The 24,290-nt window shown below is 45.3% G+C and overlaps 3 protein-coding genes across 3 annotated transcripts; all 3 read left to right on the forward strand.

Moving 5' to 3' along the window:
- The first annotated feature begins 16,440 nt into the window (after positions 1–16,440).
- LOC127297155 (F-box/LRR-repeat protein 10) lies at positions 16,441–19,354 on the forward strand. Its single transcript, XM_051327451.2, has 4 exons — positions 16,441–16,785; positions 16,891–17,096; positions 17,234–17,327; positions 17,659–19,354. Exons 1-4 carry the CDS (start codon positions 16,459–16,461, stop codon positions 19,078–19,080), a joined length of 2,049 nt encoding a protein of 682 aa, XP_051183411.1. The 5' UTR covers positions 16,441–16,458; the 3' UTR covers positions 19,081–19,354.
- Positions 19,355–20,518: 1,164 nt separating this feature from the next.
- On the forward strand, positions 20,519–21,811 carry LOC127297157 (glutathione S-transferase F11). Its single transcript, XM_051327454.2, has 2 exons — positions 20,519–20,865; positions 21,143–21,811. The coding sequence occupies exons 1-2, from the start codon at positions 20,664–20,666 to the stop codon at positions 21,604–21,606; spliced, it is 666 nt and encodes a 221-aa protein (XP_051183414.1). The 5' UTR covers positions 20,519–20,663; the 3' UTR covers positions 21,607–21,811.
- An 891-nt stretch (positions 21,812–22,702) lies between these two features.
- LOC127297156 (glutathione S-transferase F10) lies at positions 22,703–24,290 on the forward strand. The gene is made up of 4 exons (XM_051327453.2): positions 22,703–23,142; positions 23,226–23,413; positions 23,498–23,546; positions 23,643–24,290. The coding sequence occupies exons 2-4, from the start codon at positions 23,261–23,263 to the stop codon at positions 24,110–24,112; spliced, it is 672 nt and encodes a 223-aa protein (XP_051183413.1). The 5' UTR covers positions 22,703–23,142; positions 23,226–23,260; the 3' UTR covers positions 24,113–24,290.

The raw sequence follows: 24,290 nt of genomic DNA on the forward strand, positions 1-24,290 counted from the left end.
TCCAAACCGAAAAACCCTCGCCGACGCGCCATGCCACCGAAGAGAAAGGCTCTGGCGAATGCAGCGAAGGCGCCGCCGAAGATGCGCACCGTCGCGCCGAAGGAGAAGTCAGCGACCATGTCGTAGGAGGCGTGGGACAAGGAGATGGAACGCTGCTCCTTCATTGGGGCTGATCGCAGAGGGTGCCGCATCGCCGCCATCGACGCAGTGAAAGCGGCGGCCACTGCGGAAGCGTGCCTCAGCTTGGGCGGCGGCCTCAACACCATCTCGAGCTCACCGTCATCGCCGGGTTACTACGTGGGGTACAACGCGGATGGGCCGTCGATCTAGCAGATGCGGCTCTCGCAAATGGATGGCCGCGCCCGCTACTCCCCCGAGTACGAGGACAGTGACATGACCGTTGACAGCAACGCGCCGTTCTTTCCGGATTCAGCGGCGAGGGGCAGCAGCGCCTTTCGCTTCCACGACCTAAACTCGTCGCCTGACCTGCGCCGCACCGAAGGCCACATGACAGACGGCACCGGCCTTCCCCGCCACCTCCCGACATCGGCAGGCACACCACCAGGTGTTCGGCAGCGCGTCCGTCATGTCCATGGGTGAGGATGAGGTGTGTTTCCTTACTTTTTGTGTGTTATGTGCATCGTAGACACCAGCGGCGACTGAAAGTAGGTAACCTGGTGCGTAGATTGCCACCGAGGAGGAGATCCTCAACGACATCATACGCGGCCATGCCTACGACCCCCCCCCCCCCCCCCCCGCCGACGAGTATGAAGAAGAGGCCGAGGAGGACAAAGGTGAGGAGGAGGTCTAGGAGGAGCTGATCGACGCCGACACCGGCGTGACCACGACGATGACGCGCTGGCGTTCCGTCGGCACTTGTGGTCCGAGGTGGAGGTCTTTGGAGGATGAATGTCTTATCGAGGCGTGGAAGCAAGTGAGCTTTTGCGCCATCACCGGCGCAAACCAAACCGGAGGCAAGTACTACAAGCGCATCCTCGATTGCTTCAACGAGAAGAAGAACTATGGTGTCTACGCCAACATGGAGATGAACCGGAATGAGGGCACCCTCTCTCACCGTTGGAACTTGATCAAGGCGGTGTGTAGCAAGTTCCATGGCTACTATGAGAAGATCAAGGGCCGGAAGGAGAGCGACAAGACGATGGTGCACTGGGTATGATCTACGCCCATCTTACATAATGCATTATAGTTTCATATCTTGTTTTGCATCATGTATATGATCCATGTTGTTCCATATCTTGTTTTGCATCATGTATATGATCCAACTTGTTACATATCTTGTTTTGCATCATGTATATGACCCAACTTGTTCCATATCTTGTTTTGCATCATGTATTGTTAGACACCCTCGAGATGTACAAGAACCAACACGAGGACAAAGACTTCCCCTTCATGCATTGCTACAACAAGCTGCAAGGTTGCAAGAAATGGGACGACCTCCTCCACACTCTAATGAAGGACGGGGAAGATGGGCCGGTTGATCCAGATGGCGCCTCCACCGGGCGCCCCATTGGCAACAAGAAGGCCAAGGCCGAGAGGAATGCGGCGCCGGTATTGGCAGCCATCGACGCCTCCATTGAGAAGATGATCACCTCATCCTCGGTGAAGAACAAGGAAGCGGCGGATTGGGCCGCTGTCGTGTGGAAGGCAATCCTCGACAAGCAAGCCATGAAGATCGAGTTGGAGAGGGAGAGGGTGGAGGCAGCGAAGATGGAAGCTCACGTTGCTGCCATGAAGGCCACCAACAAAGCGACACAGCTGTCGTTGGCCAAGATGTCTCAATAATCCAAGATCTCGATGTCCGACATGGAGAAGATGGACCCATTGGCGCAGGCATGGCACGAGATGTACCGCGAGCGCATCGGCCAAGAGGTGATGGCGGCGCGAGCTACGTCAGCGTCTCCCCCGACACCCTTCACGTCCATGTCTCCCCCGGCACCATCCACGTTCATGTCTCCCCCGACACCGTCGATGTTCATGCCTCCCCCGGCGACCGTGGATCTTGTTGCAGCGATGGAGCTGCCGCCGGGGCTCGCTGCTAATGAGGAAGTCATCGAGGTTGAGCCTCCCATGACCTCATTCATATGATCAGCTGGCTTGGAAAGCCGTTTTTTTTGCGTCGGAGATGGCGATTTGGTGGCCGTGTGTTGGCCCAAACTTCATATTCGAAAACCTATTCGAATTTGGTGGCCGAGTGTTGGCTCAAACTTTAAATTCGTAAACTTATTCGAATTTCTATGATTTTGTTTGAGTTTTCAAATTAAAATTATCTATTGGGGCTGTCGTATGGGGCGCACTGGTGTGGGAGCAGCTCCCCCAAATGGAGGATGATACGTCGGCGTCCCCCATACGACAGTGCCGGCGCCCCTGCCGGTGACTATTTGGGGGTGCCGGTGGAGATGCTCTGTGGTTGTCAATCTCACCGGTTTTGCTGAAAACAAAGGATTAACCGTATAATGTGGAAAGAGATGTTTGTTTGCCTCAGTAAGAAACATCTCTTTCCTCACTATACATTTAATCCTTTGTGTTCAGCAAAACCGGTGAAATTGACAACCTCAATATAAGTTGGGGCAAAATTTTTTGGTTGTGTTGTGTGCAGGTTACACGTTGTTGCTGACGCCGGTAATGCATCCTGCCATAAGTCAGCTAGCAACACCTTCAGAAGTCATGTATTTCTCCTACTGGTCGATTAAACGTTGGTTTCTTACTGAGAGAAAACTTACTATTGTGATCATCATACCTTCCTCATGGGGTTCCCCAACGGTGTGCAATCTGCGTTCGACATCTCCAAAACTCCACTGTGTAGTTGTCAAGCACCTGGTTTCGTGTAAGTAAATAAAACACAAGTAAAAGTAAAACTAGACTAGATAAAATAACTAAGTAAAAAATTATAAAAAGGTTAATTATTTATGGTCTTTCGGATGCAAATAAGAAAATTAAATATTTTTATATTTTCGGATTAAAATAGTGCATCAAATAGAAAATAAGATAAAATTAACATAAATGTGTTTTTTATGATAAAAAATGGACCGGGGTTTCATGGGTTCACTTGACTATTCACTCTTTTGAGTTCTCATGGACAAATAGTAATTCATCAAAGATATATGATGGTGCAAATACTAGTATGCGTAAGATCAGAATTAATATGGGCATCACGTCCTAACATAGAGACGATGCAACACGTCTCTCTTATACTCCACAAGAAAGGAAAAATCCCATGCAATCTTGTATTAAGAATTAACAGAGCATAGCCATAAGTACTTTGACATGATATTTGAATATCAAATATGCTACCTTGAACAAACAGGATCATCACTACTATCACGTGACGAACATAGCACATGCATTCACTTTATCCCTAGTGAGGTAGCAAAGGAAACGGCAAAGTCATAATAGGTCATGAAAATATTGTTACTATCCGATCACTAAAACCATGCTACTCCATCTAATACACATCACTGCACACACGCTCTTGTTTAGATGTTTGATCAGAACAAGTACTTAAGAACGGGGTACATAGTATGTATCTATCAATATGTCTTACACATAATATGATCAGATCTCATAGCACAATATCATAGAATAAGGATCCACCACATAGGTATTACAAATATAGCCATAATCATGTGAGGTAGCTCATATGGCACTAAGAACTATGAAGAACATGAGAGAAATAGATCAAGATACTGCCACAAACCCGTAGTCCAGAGGTGGACCACTCTCCCTTGATCATGGTGATGATGATGAAGACATTGGAGAAGGCGGAGATCCCTCGGGCGGTGATCCCGGCAGAGTTTCCCCCTCCAATCTTATCTGTTGGAGCCTCCGTTTTTGTGTTTCCGCATTTGTGCGGCGCTCTCCTCCCGAGAACTCTTCAGGGCCATATATATAGTGATTTTTAGGTCAAAATACATCGGCGGGCGAAAGAATCAGGGCGATTGGATGATCGACGACTGAAAGTCCATAGGTGGCGCACCCTAATTGTTTGGGCGCGCCACCTGAGGTCTTTCGGGCCACATGCCCATCTAGGCCTCTTCCAAAGCTCCAGGGTGCTTCTCCCGATGAAAAAGTAAGGCTCAAAAAATCCCAGGTCAATTTGACTCCTTAGGTCTCTGAAAGTGAAAAATACACAAAATAGAATTTTCCTGTTCTGCAGATTTATAAACCAAATAAAGGGGATCATTGGAAAATCCCCATAAATCAATGTAAAACATGGTATTATCATCATATATGTTGCAAATATATGGGAATTCAATATGATAAAGGACAAAGTTCATGTATGCATTTTACATGCATCAATTAGGTACCTTTCCATGGGCATGCATCAAAAGTAAAGATTTCATATAGGTCATTAGAGAATGACATCAAGTGGTGATCACTATCAAGTTTGAGCAGGGCAAGTTCAAGGTGAGCATATCGAGAAGATCATGATTGAATCTTGTTGTCCATTTGGTGATAATTGATATGTGAAGATGTCCCCTTAACGAAAATATCCCATAGTAGTGTATGGGGAGAAAAATATGAGTATTCACAAAGCAACAAAATGTTCAAGTGAAGAATTCCGCTCGAATGAAGCTTCAAGCGTTGTCATCAAGGTCAAGTGGGTTCCGCAAGGAAAAGGTATGGCCTCGCTAGGTTTTCCTTTTGTCGGTCTCAAGGTGATTGTTGGGAGACTGGGTTATAGGATAGATAGTCGTAGTGTCAAGAGAGGTTTTCGATTGAGTAACTTGATCGCATCGTGTTAGGGAGCGCAATCATTTGCAAACTTTGCATCCTTATTCTTGTTGCTACTCCGTGTTTTTCTCTGTGAGGTTCTTGAGCTTGTTGCTAGCTTGTCAACAAGCCCAAGTTCATAAAAATGGAATCATATGCTTCTTCTATTGCGTTTTCGAGTTTAGACATTTCTACCAGTTCTTCGTGTAGATAAGTTTCACCTCTAATTTCGTGTAAAAATATCCTTTGATGATGCCTATTGTTTCATCTTAATCGGAGTTCAGGAACATTGTGATAGTTTAGTTCTTTTGAAAAACTGCATTTTCAAGGTTTCTGAAAACCTGCTATGTCGGGCTCACCACCGGAATCAGCCGTCAGCCATCGAACTTCTGGTATAAGCCAAATAGCTATACTAAGAGCTATTCTCGCGACCACCGAAACGGTTCCGACTCACCGAATTAAAACCGGCGAGGAAATCGGCGTGCCGATCTGCTTCAGCCTATCCTCATGAGCTGGTACCAATTTCGGCGAGCATTCGGGTTCGCCAGTTTGTATGACGGACCATCCAACGTGGGAGTCGGCACAAGTGAACTTACCGCCGGTTTGGGCCATAGGAATTTCTCCCAAATGGCTAGTTTTCTCCCTTGGACTATAAATAGCCTTTCTTCCTCCTTAACGAGGTTAGGCCAACCATTCATATCTCCCTCTCTCTCATACTCCATTGACGAACCTCTAAAAGGTTTCTTCCTCTCTCCTCCCTCCTATAATTCCTGCACCTTCTTGAGGGATTTGGAAGAGGAGATCTAGATATACAGTCTCCATCAATCAATTCTGCTCTAGGTGAGGGGAACTCTTGAGATATGGATCTTGGAGTCATTAATTGTTTTCCTCATTTGTTCTTCCACTCCAGTCCCTCCCTAGCACTTGTTGCTTTGGTGGGATTCGAGTGTGAAAGATTTGAACACATTTGGTGTTCTTACTGTGCATCTTTGCATAGTGTTGAGGTTTCCTTACAATTTGTTTAAGTGAGAGACCGTAACATTGTTATTCTTGGAGGGTGACCTCCTAGTCAGCTTCACGGTTGGTGCCTAGGTGACCTCTTCGTGGATGGTTTTGAAGAGGCCCGGGCTTCTCCTTCATGGAGCTTATGCAATTTTTGTGGAGCTTGCCATCTTCGGAGTCGAGGAAAATCTAACCATAAGGAATGGACCTTTGTCCTTGATGGAATTGGCTTGAAGAATAAGGTGAGCCTAGCTTTGTGGCATTCGTGAGATCTTCGTGGTAGTCCACATCTCTCCAACATAACGTACCTCACTTCGTGTGAGGGAACACGGAATACATCTCCGTCTCTGCGTGCCTCGGTTATCTCTATTCCCGAGCTCACTTCCTTGTGATAGGCACCATACTTGAAGTACTTATATCTTTCTTACCACTAGTGCTATATACCTTGTCTAGCTTAACTTGTTGTTGGTGCACTTAGTTGACCATAAATTATTTTGGTTTTGTGCTTGTAAAATAAACGTTAGTTTAATTGTGCATTCTTACAAGGAAAATCCGTATTAAAAAAACACCTATCACCCCCATCTAGGCAACATCTCATCCTTTCACCCACGCGTGCGAAAGCTCAGCGTGAGATGGCGGGAAACAGTGAAATCATGGTTGGGTGTCGCGACAAAGCTCGGTGTCATCTCCTCCATTTGGTCACCTCCCGGAATTTGCGCCACCAAAAATCCTCATTTTACCTTTCAACACGGTGGCAGCAGGGATGTAGATCTACCCCACCAACTTATTCCTTCTACTCCGACACCGGTCCATCACCCCCGTGTTAAGGAGGAGCTCATCCTCTTCGTCTCTTGCATCGAATCCACAATTTAGTGTCCAACGACTTCAAAGGATCTTCTCCAACCCCGGCTCCTCTCCCTCATCTACTATGGTGGAGGTAAACCACACTCTCCTCTACTATCTACCCCACCCAGAGTGGATACTCTGTATGGTCAGTTTAGCTAGTATTCACGGTAGAACGAGTTGATTAGGTCAACCAACTAGATCTTGTCCATCATGCAACACCATCGTATTTCTGATTCAGGCATGGATCCTACTACTTTACAAGAGAACAGCTTGGCATGTTGCCTATCCTCCGGTTACATGTGATCCTAGGTTGGTATGATATCATGAGAGGATTGCAAATCTGAAACACATCTACAACTCCAACGATGTAAAGTCTATCCAAATGGTCGATTTTGACAAAACCGCCCCCTTGGCAAACTATTGCACAAAAAAATCTAGTCGAAACTATTCCACAAAACTAACCCTTTTGAGTAGCGCCTTTCTCCGGGGTGCTACCCTCTACGTATAGTGCCGTGCACCATGGCGCTACATGCTTGCCAACATGACACACATGTGCCCACGCTCGATAGGGTAGCGTCGTAGACAAGGGAGGTAGCCTATGTAGAGTAGCGTCATGGACAAGGGAGCTACCCTCTCGGTTTGCCCTAAGGCTGAGCCAGCCAACCCAGCCCGCATGTATCCTTCGTTGTTTCGTGAAGAAAACTTACAAGTTGCAGAGGGTAGTGCCGAGGATGAGGGTGATACCCTCTAAATTCATTAGATCCGCGCGAGACACCGCCTTCTTGCTCATAATTTTTTGTTGCCTGCTCTCATTCTAGACTACTAGTACCATGTCGCGCGCGCTCAGGACGGAGCCAGACTAACATCGATCAGGATGCACCTAAGTGCATTTGACATGGTACATGGTGATGCACAAGCTCATTCTTAAGCATCGTTAAAAATATATTTTCTACCCGGATGCATGTTCATCATGGTAAGCATATGTAGCTCCGCCCTTGCACATGAACATGAAGGTTGTGTTGCGTCACACCTGGTGCATCTTTTAGCTAGAGTACTTGCAAGTTGCAAATCTAAGATCATGAGAGAAATGTAAAATCTGAATTGCATCTACAACTCTAACTCTAACGATGTAAACTCTATCCAAATGTGTTGGATGCATGAGAAAAGATGTTAAAAAAAACTTAGTAAAACGTTTAGGGAGAGATCCACAACCTATGTGGAAGTGCAAGTTGCTACTTCGGCCGTCTGCGAGTAAGTGTACTTCTAAAAATAGAAGACAAAAAATTAGAGGATGGAGTTGAGGGGGGGGGGGGGGGGGGGGGGATTAGGAGGAGCATACTGCATTCATTAACTTCATTGGTAGTGCAGATGTATACTTTTTTGAGACAAATTTTAAACCTAAAAGTACACTTCTTTGAGGACTGAAGGAGTATGTCTCTTCAAGTTGTGGGTCATAACCAGAAGTTTACTAACACATTTAGAAGATTCATAGAGATGTTTCTCCTATTTCAAACAAGTAGTATGGTAAGAGCAAGTATAATATGCCTAGTCAGCTAGCTATAGTACTTGCCACATCATCAAAATCTGCGTGGAAGAGAGAGAAAGGAGGTGAGAGAGTGGAGTGGGTTGCAGGCCTACAACTAAGGCCTACAACTAAAGCGCCCGGCTGCACGTATGCATCGAGGACAAAAGCTACCATTCACAACCTAAGCCTAAGACTAGTCATAGTGGGGAGTAACATTAGGTAGTAACATGCACATGTTACTACCTTCATAGTGGGTAGTATCATAGATATAGTAACATATAATGATATATTTATTACTTTGTAGAGCCATTCTTCATTGATGTGTGATGTGATGGTAACATAGCTAGTTACCACTTCCCTCTCTTTTCTCAATTAATGATATGACATGTCATCAAATTGCTTAGCTGGTATTGCATGTTGTTGATGTTAGTACCTATGTTATTCTCCACTATGACTAGTCTAATTGGATGCAAGTATTAAACAAAAAGTTTACTTAACAGCTAGTGTAATAGCTAGTCTATTAGACTAATCATAGTGGAGAGTAACATTAGGCAGTAACATGCACATGTTACTAACCTATGTTACTACCTTCATAGTAGATAGTATCATATATGTAGTAACATAGAATGCTATATTTATTATTTTGTAGAACTATTTTTATTGAAATGTGTGATGTGATGGTAACATAGCTAATTACCACTAGCATCTCTTTTCTCAATTAATGACATGCCATGTTATCAAATTGCTTAGTTGTCATTGCATGTTGTTGATGTTACTAGCTATGTTACTCCCCATTATGAGTATTCTTATATGAGTAGGCTCTATGATTGACTCTAAAGTGATATGCCATTGCCATAGAGCCCGCTGTTGGATCTTTTATTAGCTTTGCTCTAAAGGTCACCGGTAAAAAAAGGTGACCAATGAAGAAGATAAGAAGGGACAAAGGCTCTCTCCCTCCCGGGTCGCCACGCACGGGCGACTCCGGAGGCGCCCCCACAACAAACCGTAGAGCCGCCGCCGGATCTCCTCCTCCTACCGCTGCCTCCGCCAGGGCCGGCGGTGGAGGCCACGCCTGGCCGTCGAAGACGACGGGTGAGGGCGGGCCCGCCCCGGCGGGCCCCCGATGTGCGGAGGCGGGACGTCATGGGCGGCACGGTGGGCGAGTGCGGTCGGCGGCGCGGGGCTTCACGGGCCTCTACGACGCACGACTGTGGATCGGGAGGGGTGGCGGCGTGGTGGCGGAGTCCGGCGAGGCCTGCAGCGGAGAGCAGGGGCGGAGTGGAGCGGAGGCGTCATCGAGAGGCTGCCGGGCACGGCCAGGGTTGGAGGAGGTGGCGCCGAGAAGCTCGGCCAGGGAGAGCCCTTGGCGAGCAGAGGTCCGCCGCCTCGATCTCGGCGCAGTCTGCATCGCCCGGCGGCGGAGAGCGAAGGCTGGAGTGCGGGCCCGATCTGGGCTTCCCTGGCCTGATCTGGGCCTGCTAGGCTGGGGCGAGCTGGACGTGGGTGGGCGCCTGGAGTTGGCGAGGTCCGCCCGTGGCAGCGTTTGCTCCGGCTGGAGGGGAGTGTGGTGGCTGCGGTGCCTGGCTGGGCTAGAGGGGGAGTTGGAGGTTGTCCGGATCCTCAGCTTTACGGGGTGTATGGTCTGCAGCTTTTTGCGACTCCATCGATGAGGCGTTGTGGCGGCAACGGTCCGAGCCTCACGAGCGTTCTTCCCATGCTCTGGGTCTTCGGAGATGGTCGACGACTCGGATGAAAGTCATGCTCGACTCTGGTCGGGCCGGTGGCGACGACACACGTGGGTGTCGTTCCCCTCCTTGGAGGCGTCACCGTGGAGTGTCGACATCTCCCTACCCTGTTGGAGTTTGGTTGTCTTCGGGTGAAAGCCTCGATCCGTTGCGGATCGGCACGATGGCAGCGTCGGCGACATCGTGACTCTGTTGGGAGCTTCGTGCTTGAACACACAGTGTAGAGGTCCCTTGCGGCTTTAATCCGGTGGCGCAGCGGTCCACGGAAGTTCTTCAGGGCGCTATGCACGCCACTGCTGGCATGTTCTTGAGGACAGCTTCTTGGGTCTGACCAAGTCCCGCCATTGATCTCCTTCGGATGGTGCGTCGACAAGGAAGGCCTTTTTGGAGTTGTTCCTCTACGGAGGTGCCTGGCGTCGATCGAGATGTGGCTTGGTTCTTTGCTTAAGACAGGTGCTTTGTGTTGTGGTTGTTTGGTCTGTAGCGAGTGATGTCGTTCTTGTACTCAAACCTCTGCATTCTATAAACATATGGTACATCTTTCGCGTACTCTCGAAAAAAAAGTGACCAATGACAACTGGCATAGCTATGTGCAAGTCAGAGGGGGCCACCGCCCCCAGACTTTGCATTATTTCTGAAGAAAAATATTTTAGGGACCTAAATGAGAAGAAAATGAAGTCATTTGCCCCCCCAAACTTTGCATACTCTGTGTTTTGCCCCCCCCCCCCCACCCCAAAAAAAAAAAAATTCTGGGCTAGCTCCGCCACTGCCCAATAACGAGTTCAATTTTGGTCAAAAATCTGTGAGCAGTCTACCGAGTACCGATCACCCCAAACAGTGCGCACAACGAAGAAGCGGCCTATAAGAATACACGTACGTAGAGCCTGGATGGCGCGCGTAGACAGGCCTTGCCCATCCAGCCGTGCGTACAGTGGTTGTACAGGAACGCCCCATGCATGACCGTCCCCAGCGCATGTACATACGTACGTACGTACTACTGCGCATTGACGACGACGTACGCTGAGACGGTTGTGCATGCGTCCGCTACGTTGTATAGCAGCCTAGATCAGGGACACCGGTCGTGGTGGCGCTTCACGGGCGGACGAGAGCGATCGAGTACGGCATTGAATCGGGCGTAAACGGCGAGACAAAAGAGACGAAGGCGGGGCGTGGATCGGAGGGCGGTGGCAGGACGGCCCGGAGCGGCCTCGCCGTGATCGCCATCGGCCGGCCGATGGTCCCTCCCTCCTCCCGCTAGCTGCACGGAGGAGGAGGTGGTGGGGGTCCGTGCTGGACTGCTGGTGCTGCTGCATGCGAGTTGCGGTTGCGGTTGCGGATGCAGGCTGGGGAGGTTAATGCGGGGAATCTTGTCCTGCCACCACCGCCCGGCCCCGCCGCCGTTAATGCTTGTCGTCGTCGCCTCGCCTCGCCGGACGGATGGCCATGCCGATCGTGTATTCGTGTTCGCTGCGGCTGGCTCCATAGTAAGAACAAGCGTATCCTGGCCCATAAAGAGCATACTGCAGCGTAAAGGCCGGCGACCGGAAGAACTAACCGTGAAGCAACGAGGCCCATGAATGGCTGAAAATCTAACAAGACGCGCGTACCTTTTGGAGCGATTCCTATACACCGCACTGGTCGGTGCCGACCCGACACCGCACACTCCTATTGGGCCAGACCCATTACTGCGTTGGCTTTGCTTCATCTGGTTTCCCCTTTTCTGTGCGTTTTTTCTGTTTGGATTTTCTACCCGGTTTTCCTTTTTTAACGGTTTTTCTTCTTTCATTCTTTCAAAATATATTTCTATTTTCGGAGAATTTTAAAATTTCGAAAATTGTTCATATTCAATAAAAAAATTCGAAAATTGTTAAGATTCGAAAATTGTTCAAAATTTAAAAATTGTTTAGACGAAAATTGTTCAAAAAATTAAGATTAAAAAATTCTGAAATTCGGAAAAAACTTAGATTCGAAATTTGTTCAAATTTAAAAAATTGTTCAGATTCGAAAAATAGTCAAATTTTGAAAATTGTTCAGATTCAAAAATTGTTCAAATTTTGAAAATTATTCATACTCGAAAATTGTTCAAAAAATTAAGATTAAAAATGTCTGAAATTCGAAAAAAATTAAATAAGGAATTTATTCAAATTTCAAAAATTGTTCAAATCTGAAAATTCTTCAGTACACTAGCCAAACAACAAAACATAACTTCACTTAAACGAGCGAAGCGTTACGAGCGGGGGAAAACAAATCCGCGATAATGGGCCAAGCCCACGTACGACTAGGGTGTGCGGGACGCGTTCGACGCCGACCAGGTCGGCATATAGCATCACCCCCTTTTGGGGGGTCTTATTTGACGCTTCAAGCTCTATTGCGCGCATTTTCCTATACACCGACCACGTCGGCCGTTACCGAGCACCGCACACCTCCTCCGTGTGGTATGGGCAGGCCTGGTCAGCATAGTTCGCGTTTTTTCCTGTTTTCTAATTTTTGGTTTTTCTTTCCTTTTCCTTTTCCTTTTTCATTCCTTTTTTCGATTATTTTTATTTGTTTCAGATTCAAAAAATAAGATTTTAAAAATGTTTAAATAAAAAAATTGTTGAGATTTTAAAAATATTTAGATTTTGAAAAAAAATAAATTTTTACAAGTGTTCAAATACGAATAAGGTCATACAAAAAAATTCCCATTTTTTAAAAAAATGTTCAATTTTTAAAAACGTTCAAATAAAAAAACCTTTCAAATTTGACAACCGTTCAAATTTGAAAACATTCAAATTTATGAGCTGTGTAAATTTGAAAATTGTTCAAATCCAAAAAAATGTTTATTTTAAAAATGGTAAAAAAATAAAAAAAAATAAAAAAACTATTTTAAAAAAATATTCAAAATTTTATGTTCGTATTAAAAAATGTTCAAATTTCGAAAAGAATTTAAATCGAAACTCTATGGGCCGGGCGGCTCACCATTGAAGCAATCGCTCCTCGACGCGGATGACGTTTGGTTTTTTTCTCTTCGCTCGTTCAGATTGGAAAGCATACTTCCATATTTCAAAAAGAAAACAAAATTGAAAACTATTCAGATTAGAAGAAATGTATAGATTTCAAAAAATATTCGGATTAGAAAGTGTTCACATTTTTGAAAAAAATCAAATTTTGAAAATATTCAAATTTATAAATATTCACATACATAAAAGTTCAGATCTTAAACTATAATTTGAAAACGTTCAATTTTTTAAAAGTTCATAATTGAAAATGTTCTGTTTCAAAATATTCAAATTTCTAAAAAATAGTCAACTTTGAAAATGCTCAAATTCGAAAGGTTTATAATTTGAAAATGACAATATTCAACAAAACAAAAAGGAAACAAAAACAAGAAAATGAAAAATGAAAACAAAAGGAAAAGGAAAAAACAAAAAAAAGAAACAAAAAGCATGAAAACCAGATAAAAAAGCACAACGACCAAAAGGTTCCAGAACCTTCGGGAAACTGAAAAAACCAAAGAGAGAATAGCCACTATACCACTAGTAAGAACCAAAAGTTCCAAAATACCACTCCAAAAACCAAACTTGCCAAAATGCAATTAATAACTTGGTTTTCATAGCCAAAATACCACTTCTGCATGATCGGGGACTAACAGCCGCAGAAAAAGACTCAAATGTCCTTACCTCTTCACACACCACAACTCTTCCATTCCACTTATATCAATAACCTTTAAACAGTTCCGTGTTAGCACAAAAACTGTGTCATTCAACAACTGTTAGGTTTCAGTCTTTCATCAGTTTAAATTTCTGTCAATAGATAGGTTTAGTTGTCCTGGTCGTTGGCTTTAAGGAACTAGGACCGAATCTGTTCTGGACGCGATCTCCTCGTGGATGGCGCGAGAGAAGTGGATTGTGGATCTCACACATTTGCTTTGTACGGGGAATAAAAGGAATGAGAAACAGAAAAGCCAGACAATTTTACACAACGCAAAAAAATTGTTAGTTAACTGAATCTTTCTCTGAATATCCTCTTCTACCACGCGTGAGTTGAGAGAAGGGAGTGAGATCCTAGGCTACATTCAGTAATAGTTCAGTTTGACCGTAGTACCAGCATTTTCATAGAATTTCATGATCATTTCAGCGGGATATCTGCAACATTACCAGAGTAAACAATATAACATCACATACAGTATAAATTTTTGCTCCCAAGGATCACCAAAAGGATCACAAATAGTAGTCCAACGTGTGCAGCGAGTAAGCAGAGCTGGTGAGTGGCCGTGGTTGGAACGTGGCTAGGATAAGAAACGTCCAGGTCAGGTCAGGCTAGCTTTGGTTCTCTCCCAAAGTCACACAGGGGTATCTTTGGAATTTCACAAATCCTGACAAGCTTCTCACGGTTTGACTAATAGAAAATGGTTGACACTTCACGTAAGTGGTATTTTAGCTATGAAAACCCAGATTGTAATGGCATTTTGGCAAGTTCGATTTTTTGAGTGCTATTTTGGAACTTTAGGTTTTGACTGTGGTATTGTGGCTATTCTCTCAAAACCAAAGCACCTCAGATCCTATTGGGCCAGCCTGTTAAGAAAGGCTAGCGCTGGACAAGAACATGCCAGCTCACTTCCACTCGGTACCGTTGAGCGTCAAGTAGGTTTCGCCTACCTTTTCTAGCGCACGTTTCTTTGAAGAAAATGAAGCTTTCCTTTATAAGGGAAAAGCCAACCTTTATGAATGAGATTTTTTCGATCTCGCTACATGAAAACACCCCGTGCAACATGCACACCCAGATATTGTACAATTATGGTAATTAATAAAATATTGTTTTATTGTTTTTTAAATACATATGGCCTAAATTTTGTTTTCAAAAGGGGTATCAGGTTTCGTAGGTACATACTTGATCATTACCACGCAATGATTCGAGTGCTTAGAGCACACCCACATTATTATTAGCTAATGAAAGTATGGGTTTGAAGCCTCTTACTCGTAATATTAGTATTTTTCTTGTAGATTTTCAATTTCTATGCACACCTCTTGTCAAAATCCATGAACCACCACTGTATTCTAGAAAACTCTGAAAATAATTCTTAGTTATACATACTCCATGGTTGTTTGATAAGTACTTAAAACAAGTGCATACATCAATAACCGTATCCATGACCCGCCACTGTATTCTAGAAAACTCTGAATATAATTCTTAGTTCTGGATACTCTATGGTTGTTTGATAAGTATTTAAAATAAGTGCATACATTAATAACCGTATGAAACTCAAGTAGATCTAGTTGTCTATTTTTCATTAGTCCATCTAGGGTACAAATCAATTATGGTTTTCTTGTTTCCATATATTGATTGAAGATGCAACTCGTTTGTTCTAATCTTGATTCCTCCCACTACTATGTATATCTCCAAACAAAGACATTAGATGGATGATTCACTTATACATAAGAAAATATTAGACTAATAAGTTATCAAACTTGTGTTATTATTAGTTTAACAAAAGTTTCCATGAGAGACAATGTCTTGTATTAAACATTAACGAAAAATACCACAGTTTTTCTGATGCGTTTGATTTAGCATGTATGTTATTGCAACTACAATCATTTTAACTTTATAAAACAATTTTTTGTTTGTTTTGGTAGCACAATCCCGTGGTTAATTGTATTGGGCTTCCCCCAAAATTGTACTAGTGCAATACAAATATATAGAGAAGTTGATAGAGTGAATTATCGAAAAGTACAATAGTTCGGTATAAATACATTGACACTAAGGAAACTATACAATACACCGTGTGTTGTCATGGGAATGCATGATCCAAAATGAATCACCCTACTCAGTAGAAAAGCACAGTCTGGCGGAAACATATTACATCCCATGTCAACTTTGATACCCACAACCCCAATAGAAACATGTCGCGATACTGGGCGGCTCGCCATGACTCCACTAGTTGAGAAAAATTTCCGCCCACCGATCCCCTTCGCCCCTGATATTCTCCATCCAGTCATAGCATCGCTGGTGGAGGCCATGACCTCTCCCTCACCTCATCCACGTTATGAGAAAGCGCGCCGTGGGATGATCATTAGGGGTGTCACGGATATTTGTCAATCATGTCCTCGATCTGGAAGTATAGAAGATCCATCTCCCTGCTTCTTCAAGTAGTGTCAGCAGCACCATCACCGACGGCCCTGTGAATCGAGGTGGAGAAATGTGTTGGAGGAAACTGTATAGAACGACGAGCAGCATTCCATTACATTTACATTTGCAGTGTAATCTCATACCGTTGCCGTTACTGTCAATTTTTTTGCAACCAAATGTGGTTACCCAATATTGTTGACTGTTAAATATTTTGTGGGTACCAAGGATATATTAAAACTATAAAAATCTAGTATATTTTTTTGTAGCTGAGCAAAAAACCCCTATTTGGAATAGTGCATTATTTCAATGAACAGATTGGCAATCGCATTGTTTCATTTTGTCAGACACAAATGAATAGAACTTTATGTGTTCATTTTATTTTTCAGGAATAATGCGGTGGACAAATACCATTGAATATCAGCACCGGCAACAAGGAACGGTCATCCATCTCAAAAAATAAAAACAAAACAGCGTCACGGCAGGCACCACCCGCCGTGGCGCACCATGCGGCGCGCGGGCGGGCCCCAGCTGATCCGAAAGGAAGCTTCCGCGAAGCAGCCATGGCTTGGCTTGCCTCTCAAAAAACCGCCACCTCTTCTCCCACCGAATTCGCCACCACCTCCCAAACCATCCACCTCCATGTCCTCGCCAGATCCGATCGACCCCGCCGCCTCCGCGCCGGCCATGGACGCCGCGCTCCCCTCCGCCGTCCTCGCCACCATCCTCTCCCGCCTCGACGTCCGCTCCCTCCTCCTCGCCGCCTCCGCCTGCCGCTGCCTCCGCTCCTGCGCCCACAGCGCCCTCTCCTTCCTCCCCGCCTTCCACCTCCTCGTCAGTGCCCCTCCGCACGCATCACCTCCGCATCGTATGCTGACACTACCTAGCGATTTCCCGCGGTTGATTGATTACGTTTCGTGTTTCTGAATGTGACTGAAGGAGGTGGCACTCACGCACGACCTGCTCCGCCCGCTGCTGCCGCGGAACCCGAGCCTGCGGAGCCTCCGTCTGGACTGCGAGAAGCTCGACGACGCCGCCGTCGACTGCCTCGCCCGCCCCGGCCTGCACGAGCTCACCCTCCTCAACTGCAACAACATCAGCGGCCGCCTGCTCCGCGAGCTCAGCGCCACCTGCCAGGATCTCAGGTAACCCGTCGTACATACTCCGTCTCTCTGCTACGCTTGTGTATGAAAAATTTATGCGGTATATGCTTGCTGTTCGATTGTTACTCTAGCCGTATGATGGTTGGTCAGTTCTGAATTGGTATTTTACTTGGATGTAGGGTGCTGTCTCTGAACTCCCTTGGAGAGCGTAGGGGCCTGGCGATGCGATTCTCTGATCTCCGGGCATTGCTCGATGGATGTTCCAATTTGGAGGTACGTCGGGATCGTTTTCATCTCACTCACCAGTTTGAAAACTGGTCTCTACAATCATCATCTCGCTTAATTGAAGACACTGTACAGACCCAATCAGTAGCATTTAGTAGTGAATTAGTTTACTAACGCCAAACGATTCTATTGCTATCTACTGCTTCTAGTTTACTTGATCTCCATTTCATTATCGGAATTAGTACTAAAACCATCAATTGCTAAGTCAAACCTGAAACCATTGGTCCGATTTACCTTCTGTTTACTTTCATGAGATTTCAGTACCTTCAATTGCCCGTAAGTCTACTGACAACTTAAAAACGGTGCTTCTTATTTGCAGTCTCTCAGCCTGGCACTTGATTTCTCAAAGTTTGATGACCCCAACTTTAGCCATGTGTGGTCATCTGCTTCCAAAGGCCTGCTCTCTCTTGAAGTCGGCTACATTCCATTGTCAATGTTGCTTGACCTTCTGACCGTGGCTATCGAGGCGCAACAGTGCATGGATTATATCAAGGCACCGGTGTTTTTTCCCAGCCTTCAGAAGTTGTGCCTCTCGGTTGACTTCATCACCGACCAATTGATTGGGTCCATATCAACAGCACTTCCATCGTTGACACATCTGGATCTTCAGGATGCACCAATCATGGAACCTGAATCTGCAACAGATCTCACAAATGCTGGTCTTCAGCAGATCAATCCCAAGGGCAAGCTGAAGCACATTTCTCTCATTAGAAGCCAGGAGTTCTTGTTCACGTCTTTCCGACGTGTCAATGATCTGGGAATTTTGCTGATGTCTGAGAAGTGCTCGAAACTTGAGAGCATCTGCCTTGGCGGTTTCTCCCGTGTAACAGACACTGGGTTTAGGGCTATCATCCACTCTTGTTCAGGTCTTCATAAGCTTAAGGTGTCTAATGGAAGCCGTTTCACTGATCTTGTTTTCCATGACATTGTTGCCACTTCCCTCTGCCTAACACATGTGAGCCTGAGATGGTGCAATCTGCTAACTGATGTTGGGATCGAGAGGCTGTCATTCAACAAGGATCTCAATGTATTGGATCTGAGAGATTGCAAAAGTCTGGGTGATGAAGCTGTGAGAGCTTTGAGCTGCCTTCCCAGGCTGCACGTATTGTTGTTGGATGGAATCGATATCACCAATGAAGCATTGAAGTATCTGGGTGCTGGAGCATGCCCGCTAACTTCATTATCTTTGAGGGGCTGCTATAAGCTAACAAACGACTGCATACCGTTGCTGTTTGCTGGTTCTATTAAAGAGACCCTGCATGTGTTGGATCTCTCAAGAATCCCAAGTATCACTGATGATGGTGTCATGCTGATAGCACAGAGCCGAACTCCTCTTACTGAGCTCCGACTGCGAGAGAATCAGAAAATAGGTGATGCTACCGTGATGGCTCTTGCATCCATGCAATTCGATGGTGGAACTTATGGCAGTACCTTGCAGCTGCTGGATCTTTACGACTGCTGTGGGATCACACCGCTCGCAATGCGGTGGTTTAAGAAGCCGTACTTCCCAAGATTGCGTTGGCTAGGACTAACAGGCAGCTTGAACAGGATTATGGTGGATGCCCTTGTCCGAAGCCGTCCGTTCTTACACATGTCATGCACTGGCGACGAACTGGGGACTTCATACTGGGACGCGTCTGCCGATTGGTATCGGCATGATGATGACGATTCTGAAGAACTTGAGGCATGGCAGTTAGATGGCGAGCCAGTATCTGACGCTGAAACCGCCACGGAAGAATAATGCTTTGTTGCCGTGTGTCGTGTTACTTGTCAGCACGAGGCCGATTATCAGCCATTTGTTGATTTCTTGTTGTACCACCAGATAAGACATTTTTCTTGCTGTTACCTTTCCTCATCTGTCAGTTCCTTGTGTATGTGGCAACCTGTTTGTTGTTACATCGCGCTATGTATGTTGTATTCAGATTCTAGACGCCGTGTACGCCAGAAACCTCTGATGTTATGCAATACCTGACGGATGTAATCGTTATTGAATAAATGAAGTGTCTGCTGTGATATGTCTTTGTTTAACCAATTTTGACAAACACAAGATCATACGTTTGGAGCTGATTATGTGAGCATGTGAACAGTTTTAGCGTAATATCCTATTCTGTTGTGCAAAGGGTTTATGCTTGTTTCTCCAAAGAAGATTACCAACTGCCTTTTGTTATAGTGCTCTCAGATGATTTTTTTGTCATTGCAGAATACTGAAAACGTCACACAGTAAATGCTTAATATTATGTGAAATCTAAACTTTTTTTTGGGGGAAAAGTAAAAATTTCATTGACACGGTGAAAACCATGGCGCCGCAGCCAATACGACGGAATCGGCTAAAAACGGCCAAGTCGGGCCGGCGTCGGAAAACGTCCAACGACGCCGAGCGTCTGATCGGATAAGCGCGCGCTAGTGATAACGGTGAAAACCATGGCGCAGCGCCAATACGATGGAATCAGCTAAAAGCAATAAATCGGACAGCGTGAAAACGTCCAACGACGCTTGAGCGTCTGATCAGGGCGCGTCGAATGTAATCGAGTGAAAACCATGGCGCGCCAATAATCTGACGGAATCGCTAAAAAGCATTAAGTCGGGCAGCGTGGAAAAGCGTCCAACGACGCGAAGCGTCTGATCGGGTGGGCGCGCGTCGGTCGGGTAACGGTGAAAACCATGGCGCCGCAGCCAATACGGCTATCTAAAAAGACAAATTCAGAACACCACTCTAGGTTATATTAGCTCCTCGTCCATGTCTCCTTTTGACGGCCATGGATGCAAATATTAAAAGGATGTACCCAGTGCTGAGAGCTCCCGCACTGTGCGGGGTCTGGGGAAGGTGTTAGTGGCAAGCTTTACCCTCACGAAGTGCAATGTGAGAAGACCGCGACTCGAACCTGGGACCTCTCGATCACAGACGGTGAGACTCTACCACTGCACCAGGCCCGCCCTTCCCATGGATGCAAATATTCTTTCACAAAAAGTCATAATTACAATTTCATTTCTTACATCGCGCATGGAAATTTTATGTTTCAAATCTATGAAAAATGTTATTTCCTTTTTCCTGAAGTTAATATATCTAATCGAGCCATATGCTTGATGAGCAACTCAAAACAACAAAAAGTTAAGATATCTAAAGAGAAATGTTCCCATCTATCAGAGAACTCAAGACACAGGACGCAAAGTATTTGGGCACTGGCCCGTCACTGTGCGGCAGCGTCCGACTCTTCACCGACCAGCGGTAGCTGCCCAGTGGCCAGTGCCCACCCGAGCTCGCGCCCACCTATCCTGAGCGTCCTCCATCTTTCCCCTCCCGCTTAGGTCACCGAAGGAGCGGCGATGTCGGCGCCCGTGACGGTGTACGGGCCGGCTATCTCGCCGGCGGTGGCGCGCGTGGCGGCATGCCTCCTGGAGAAGGACGTGCCGTTCCAGCTCCAGCCGGTGGACATGTCCAAGGGCGAGCACAAGTCCCCCTCCTTCCTCAAGCTCCAGCCCTTCGGCCAGGTCCCCGCTTTCAAAGACCACCTCACCACAGTCTTCGGTCGGTACCCACGTTTTCTACTACATCTGCAAGACTGCAACATACTTTTTTCTGCTTCTCTATTACAAGTGCTTTTCAATGATGAAGATTGAAAATCTGCTTAGATCTGCATTCATTTCATCAGTAGTCACTCAGTTTCTTAATTTAGGGTAGATTCTAGCGCTCACCCGTGCACATGTCTGGATGATTAACTGATCCCTGAATGTGAAAGAAAAGATAGAGATCTGTAAGTAAATGGGCATTTGTGTTCACAAGTTGTATGGTTCTTCTTTGGCAGAGTCAAGGGCCATTTGCCGTTACATCTGTGACCAGTACGCAGACCGTGGTAACCGGACCCTCCTAGGCCGGGAAGAAGACGGGGCGGTAGGCCGTGCTGCCATTGAGCAATGGATAGAGTCTGAAGCCCAGGCATTTAACCCGCCAAGTTTGGCCATTGCATTCCAGCTCACATTTGCACCGCTTATGGGTAGGGCCACCGACATGGCCGTGGTTGAGCAGAATCAAGCGAAGCTTGCCAAGGTGCTCGACGTGTATGAGCAGCGGCTGGCGGAGAGCCAGTACTTTGCGGGCGATGAGTTCACCCTTGCGGATCTTGTGCACATGCCCAACACTGAAATTCTTGCGAGCAAGACCGTCACGGCGGGCTTGATCACCGAGAGAAAGAATCTGTCCAGATGGTGGGATGAGATCTCTGGCCGTCTGTCATGGAAGAAGGTTGTTGAGTTGCAGAGTGCACCATAGCCCTCTAAATCTTGAGGCTCCAAACTTTTTTGTTTAAGCAGTTTCTTATGGCAACTAGTCACATTCTGTTATGTGTGGCCATCACTGTTATATGTCAGTTGTGTGAAAGACTCGCGCCTCTGCTTTGCGCTACATGTAATCTTGCTACCTATCCCTTGTACTACTGAATTTATGCAAAGTTGGATATGTTCCTCTGGTTTCTCCATGTAGTGCTGTATAAGCTTCATTAAAAGGCTGATAAATTAGCTTATTCGATTATCCATAAAAAATTATTCAGAAATTGTTTGTTTACCACCTGGTGACTTTCAGTGGGTCATTCTAGCTACCTGTTGAAATTTAATTTACTATAGTTCCAGTCTTTAAGCTGATTTTGGAGCTGAGTGATATATATGTAAGATAGTGCAAGACTGACATCTCGATTCAGTTCTTTCAGTTCATATTTTTTCTCGCTGGCAGTGTTGGCATTGAGGTACATGATTCAAAGATATTGCTAGCTGTCATTTGTAGCATTTGGTATTCTCAAACGTACTCAGATAAACTCATTCTGGGCTAATGTTGAAAGCTGAGAAAAAAAAGTCCTGCCAAATTTTAGGTAGTACAAATGTTCAAAGAATTCTCCGATGTGTTGAGCTGATAGTTGAAGTGGAAGCTAAAGAATGCTGATTTCAGTTGTTCAGACTGTAGGCAGTAACAAAGTTTGGGTTTATGACCTAAGATGATTATTAGCAACAGACATTTAGAATGTAGAATTTATTTCTTCAGTCCACTCCGATTTTAGTTTTTTTTTTTTTGGGGAATTAGGGCGCCCACTCCAATGGTAGTTCACATTGCATACTATGTAGAATAATATTTGTTCTTAAGTTGCTATCCACAGTTGTAATCATATTCATGAGGCTTTTGTCTTTAGGATTAACATGTCTGAATCTTGCTAGTCAATATCAGTTGCAACTGATTATTACTTGGGTTAATGCATTTTGGCAATTTCTTATTTTGTCACTTCATACCATTATCACTAGACTAATCCAGAAAACTTAAGGAAATGAATTCATCTTCTCGTTTTACAGGCACTACTCCTAACAAGTCAATTATGTTCTTCTACCAAATGAAACATACTTGGTTTAAAATCTAAGCACATTGAGAGATACCGTTGCTCTTGTTTTATCTTCAATCAGATCGCTGGTTGGCTTATATCTGACTCCATTTGAGGGACATAACTTTTGGTCAGAAATCTTATTCTTGTACTCTGACAGAAGTCACCAGATCTTCATAACTGGTAGTACTTGATGCCAATCTTCTTACATATGCTTGCCAAATTATCATCAATTGGCCCAAATAATCCATGCAACATCATGTGCTCCTTATATGTTGTTTTTCCCACTGAAGTTATCAAAGACTAGTGTAAATAAATAATGCTTATTTTGCAGGGCTTGTTTGCTACAACAGACACTATGATAGTTGCAAGCAAGAATCCAGACTCCCCCTTTCTCTTTACACTTTCCCTTTTCCAATTGTGTTGTGCTAGGTATCAAGAGCAAGGCAAGTATGGAATTCCACCTTTTGTTTCTTTAAATACCTTGCATTCAAACCTGTTGTCACCATTCCTTATTGCCATTGCATAGGTTGACAAAGAGATCGATCAAACCAAAAGAAAAAAATGGCAACAGGCTTGCAAGTGTTTGGCCAGCCAGCATCTACCGATGTTGCCAGGGTTCTAACATGCCTCTTTGAGAAGAATTTGGAGTTTGATCTCGTCCGCATTGATACATTCAAGAAACAGCACAAGCTTCCTGAATTCATCAAGCTGCGGGTAGGATGCTTCGATCAGTTCTCATACAGTTCAAGCTTTAAATGAGTTTGAACCTGTAATAATTTTCTATTTATATTTTTGCAGGATCCGAGTGGGCAAGTGACATTCAAGCATGGCGACAAGACTCTTGTCGGTAAGGAGAACATGGAAGAAATTTTCACTTCAGATTCCTGGATTCACTTTCTTTTGAGTACTGAAATTTGAAAGGCTATGTGAACCTCGTATGCAGACCCAAGGGCTATTTGCCGGTACCTCTGTACCCAGTTCCCAAATCAGGGAAACAAGAGCCTCTATGGAACTGGTTCTCTGGAACGTGCGTCGATAGAACAGTGGCTGCAAGCAGAGGCTCAAAACTTCAACCCTCCCAGCTCTGCCCTTGTCTTTCAGCTGGCATTTGCTCCTTACTTGAACATTCCTCAAGACTATGCAGCTATTGCCGAGAATGAGAGGAAACTCCAGCAAGTCCTCAATGTTTACGATGAGATACTCTCAAAGAATGAGTACCTGGCTGGCGATGAATTTACCCTGGCTGACCTTTCTCACCTTCCAGACTCACAGTACATCGTGGATTCTGATCGGGGGAGGAAGCTCTTCACTTCCAGGAAGAATGTGGCGAGGTGGTTCGACACAATCTCGAGGCGCAAGGCGTGGGCGCAGGTAGTCAAGATGCAGCTGGAGCATCCTGGTGCGTTCGAGTAATGCCTGGGCTGTTGCGAGCAAGTGTTGGGTTCATCTTGAAGAGCTCCATCGTTCATCGACCTGGCTTCTACTGTGCTGTGTTCTTTCGTTATCGTTGTAACTTGTGTTGTCCTCATTTGTCAAATCCCTTACATATATTGGCTTGTGAACCAAAATAATACGAGGCCTATTTGTGATA

Source organism: Lolium perenne, chromosome 4 (assembly GCF_019359855.2).
Source record: "Lolium perenne isolate Kyuss_39 chromosome 4, Kyuss_2.0, whole genome shotgun sequence".
Lineage (NCBI taxonomy): Eukaryota > Viridiplantae > Streptophyta > Magnoliopsida > Poales > Poaceae > Lolium > Lolium perenne.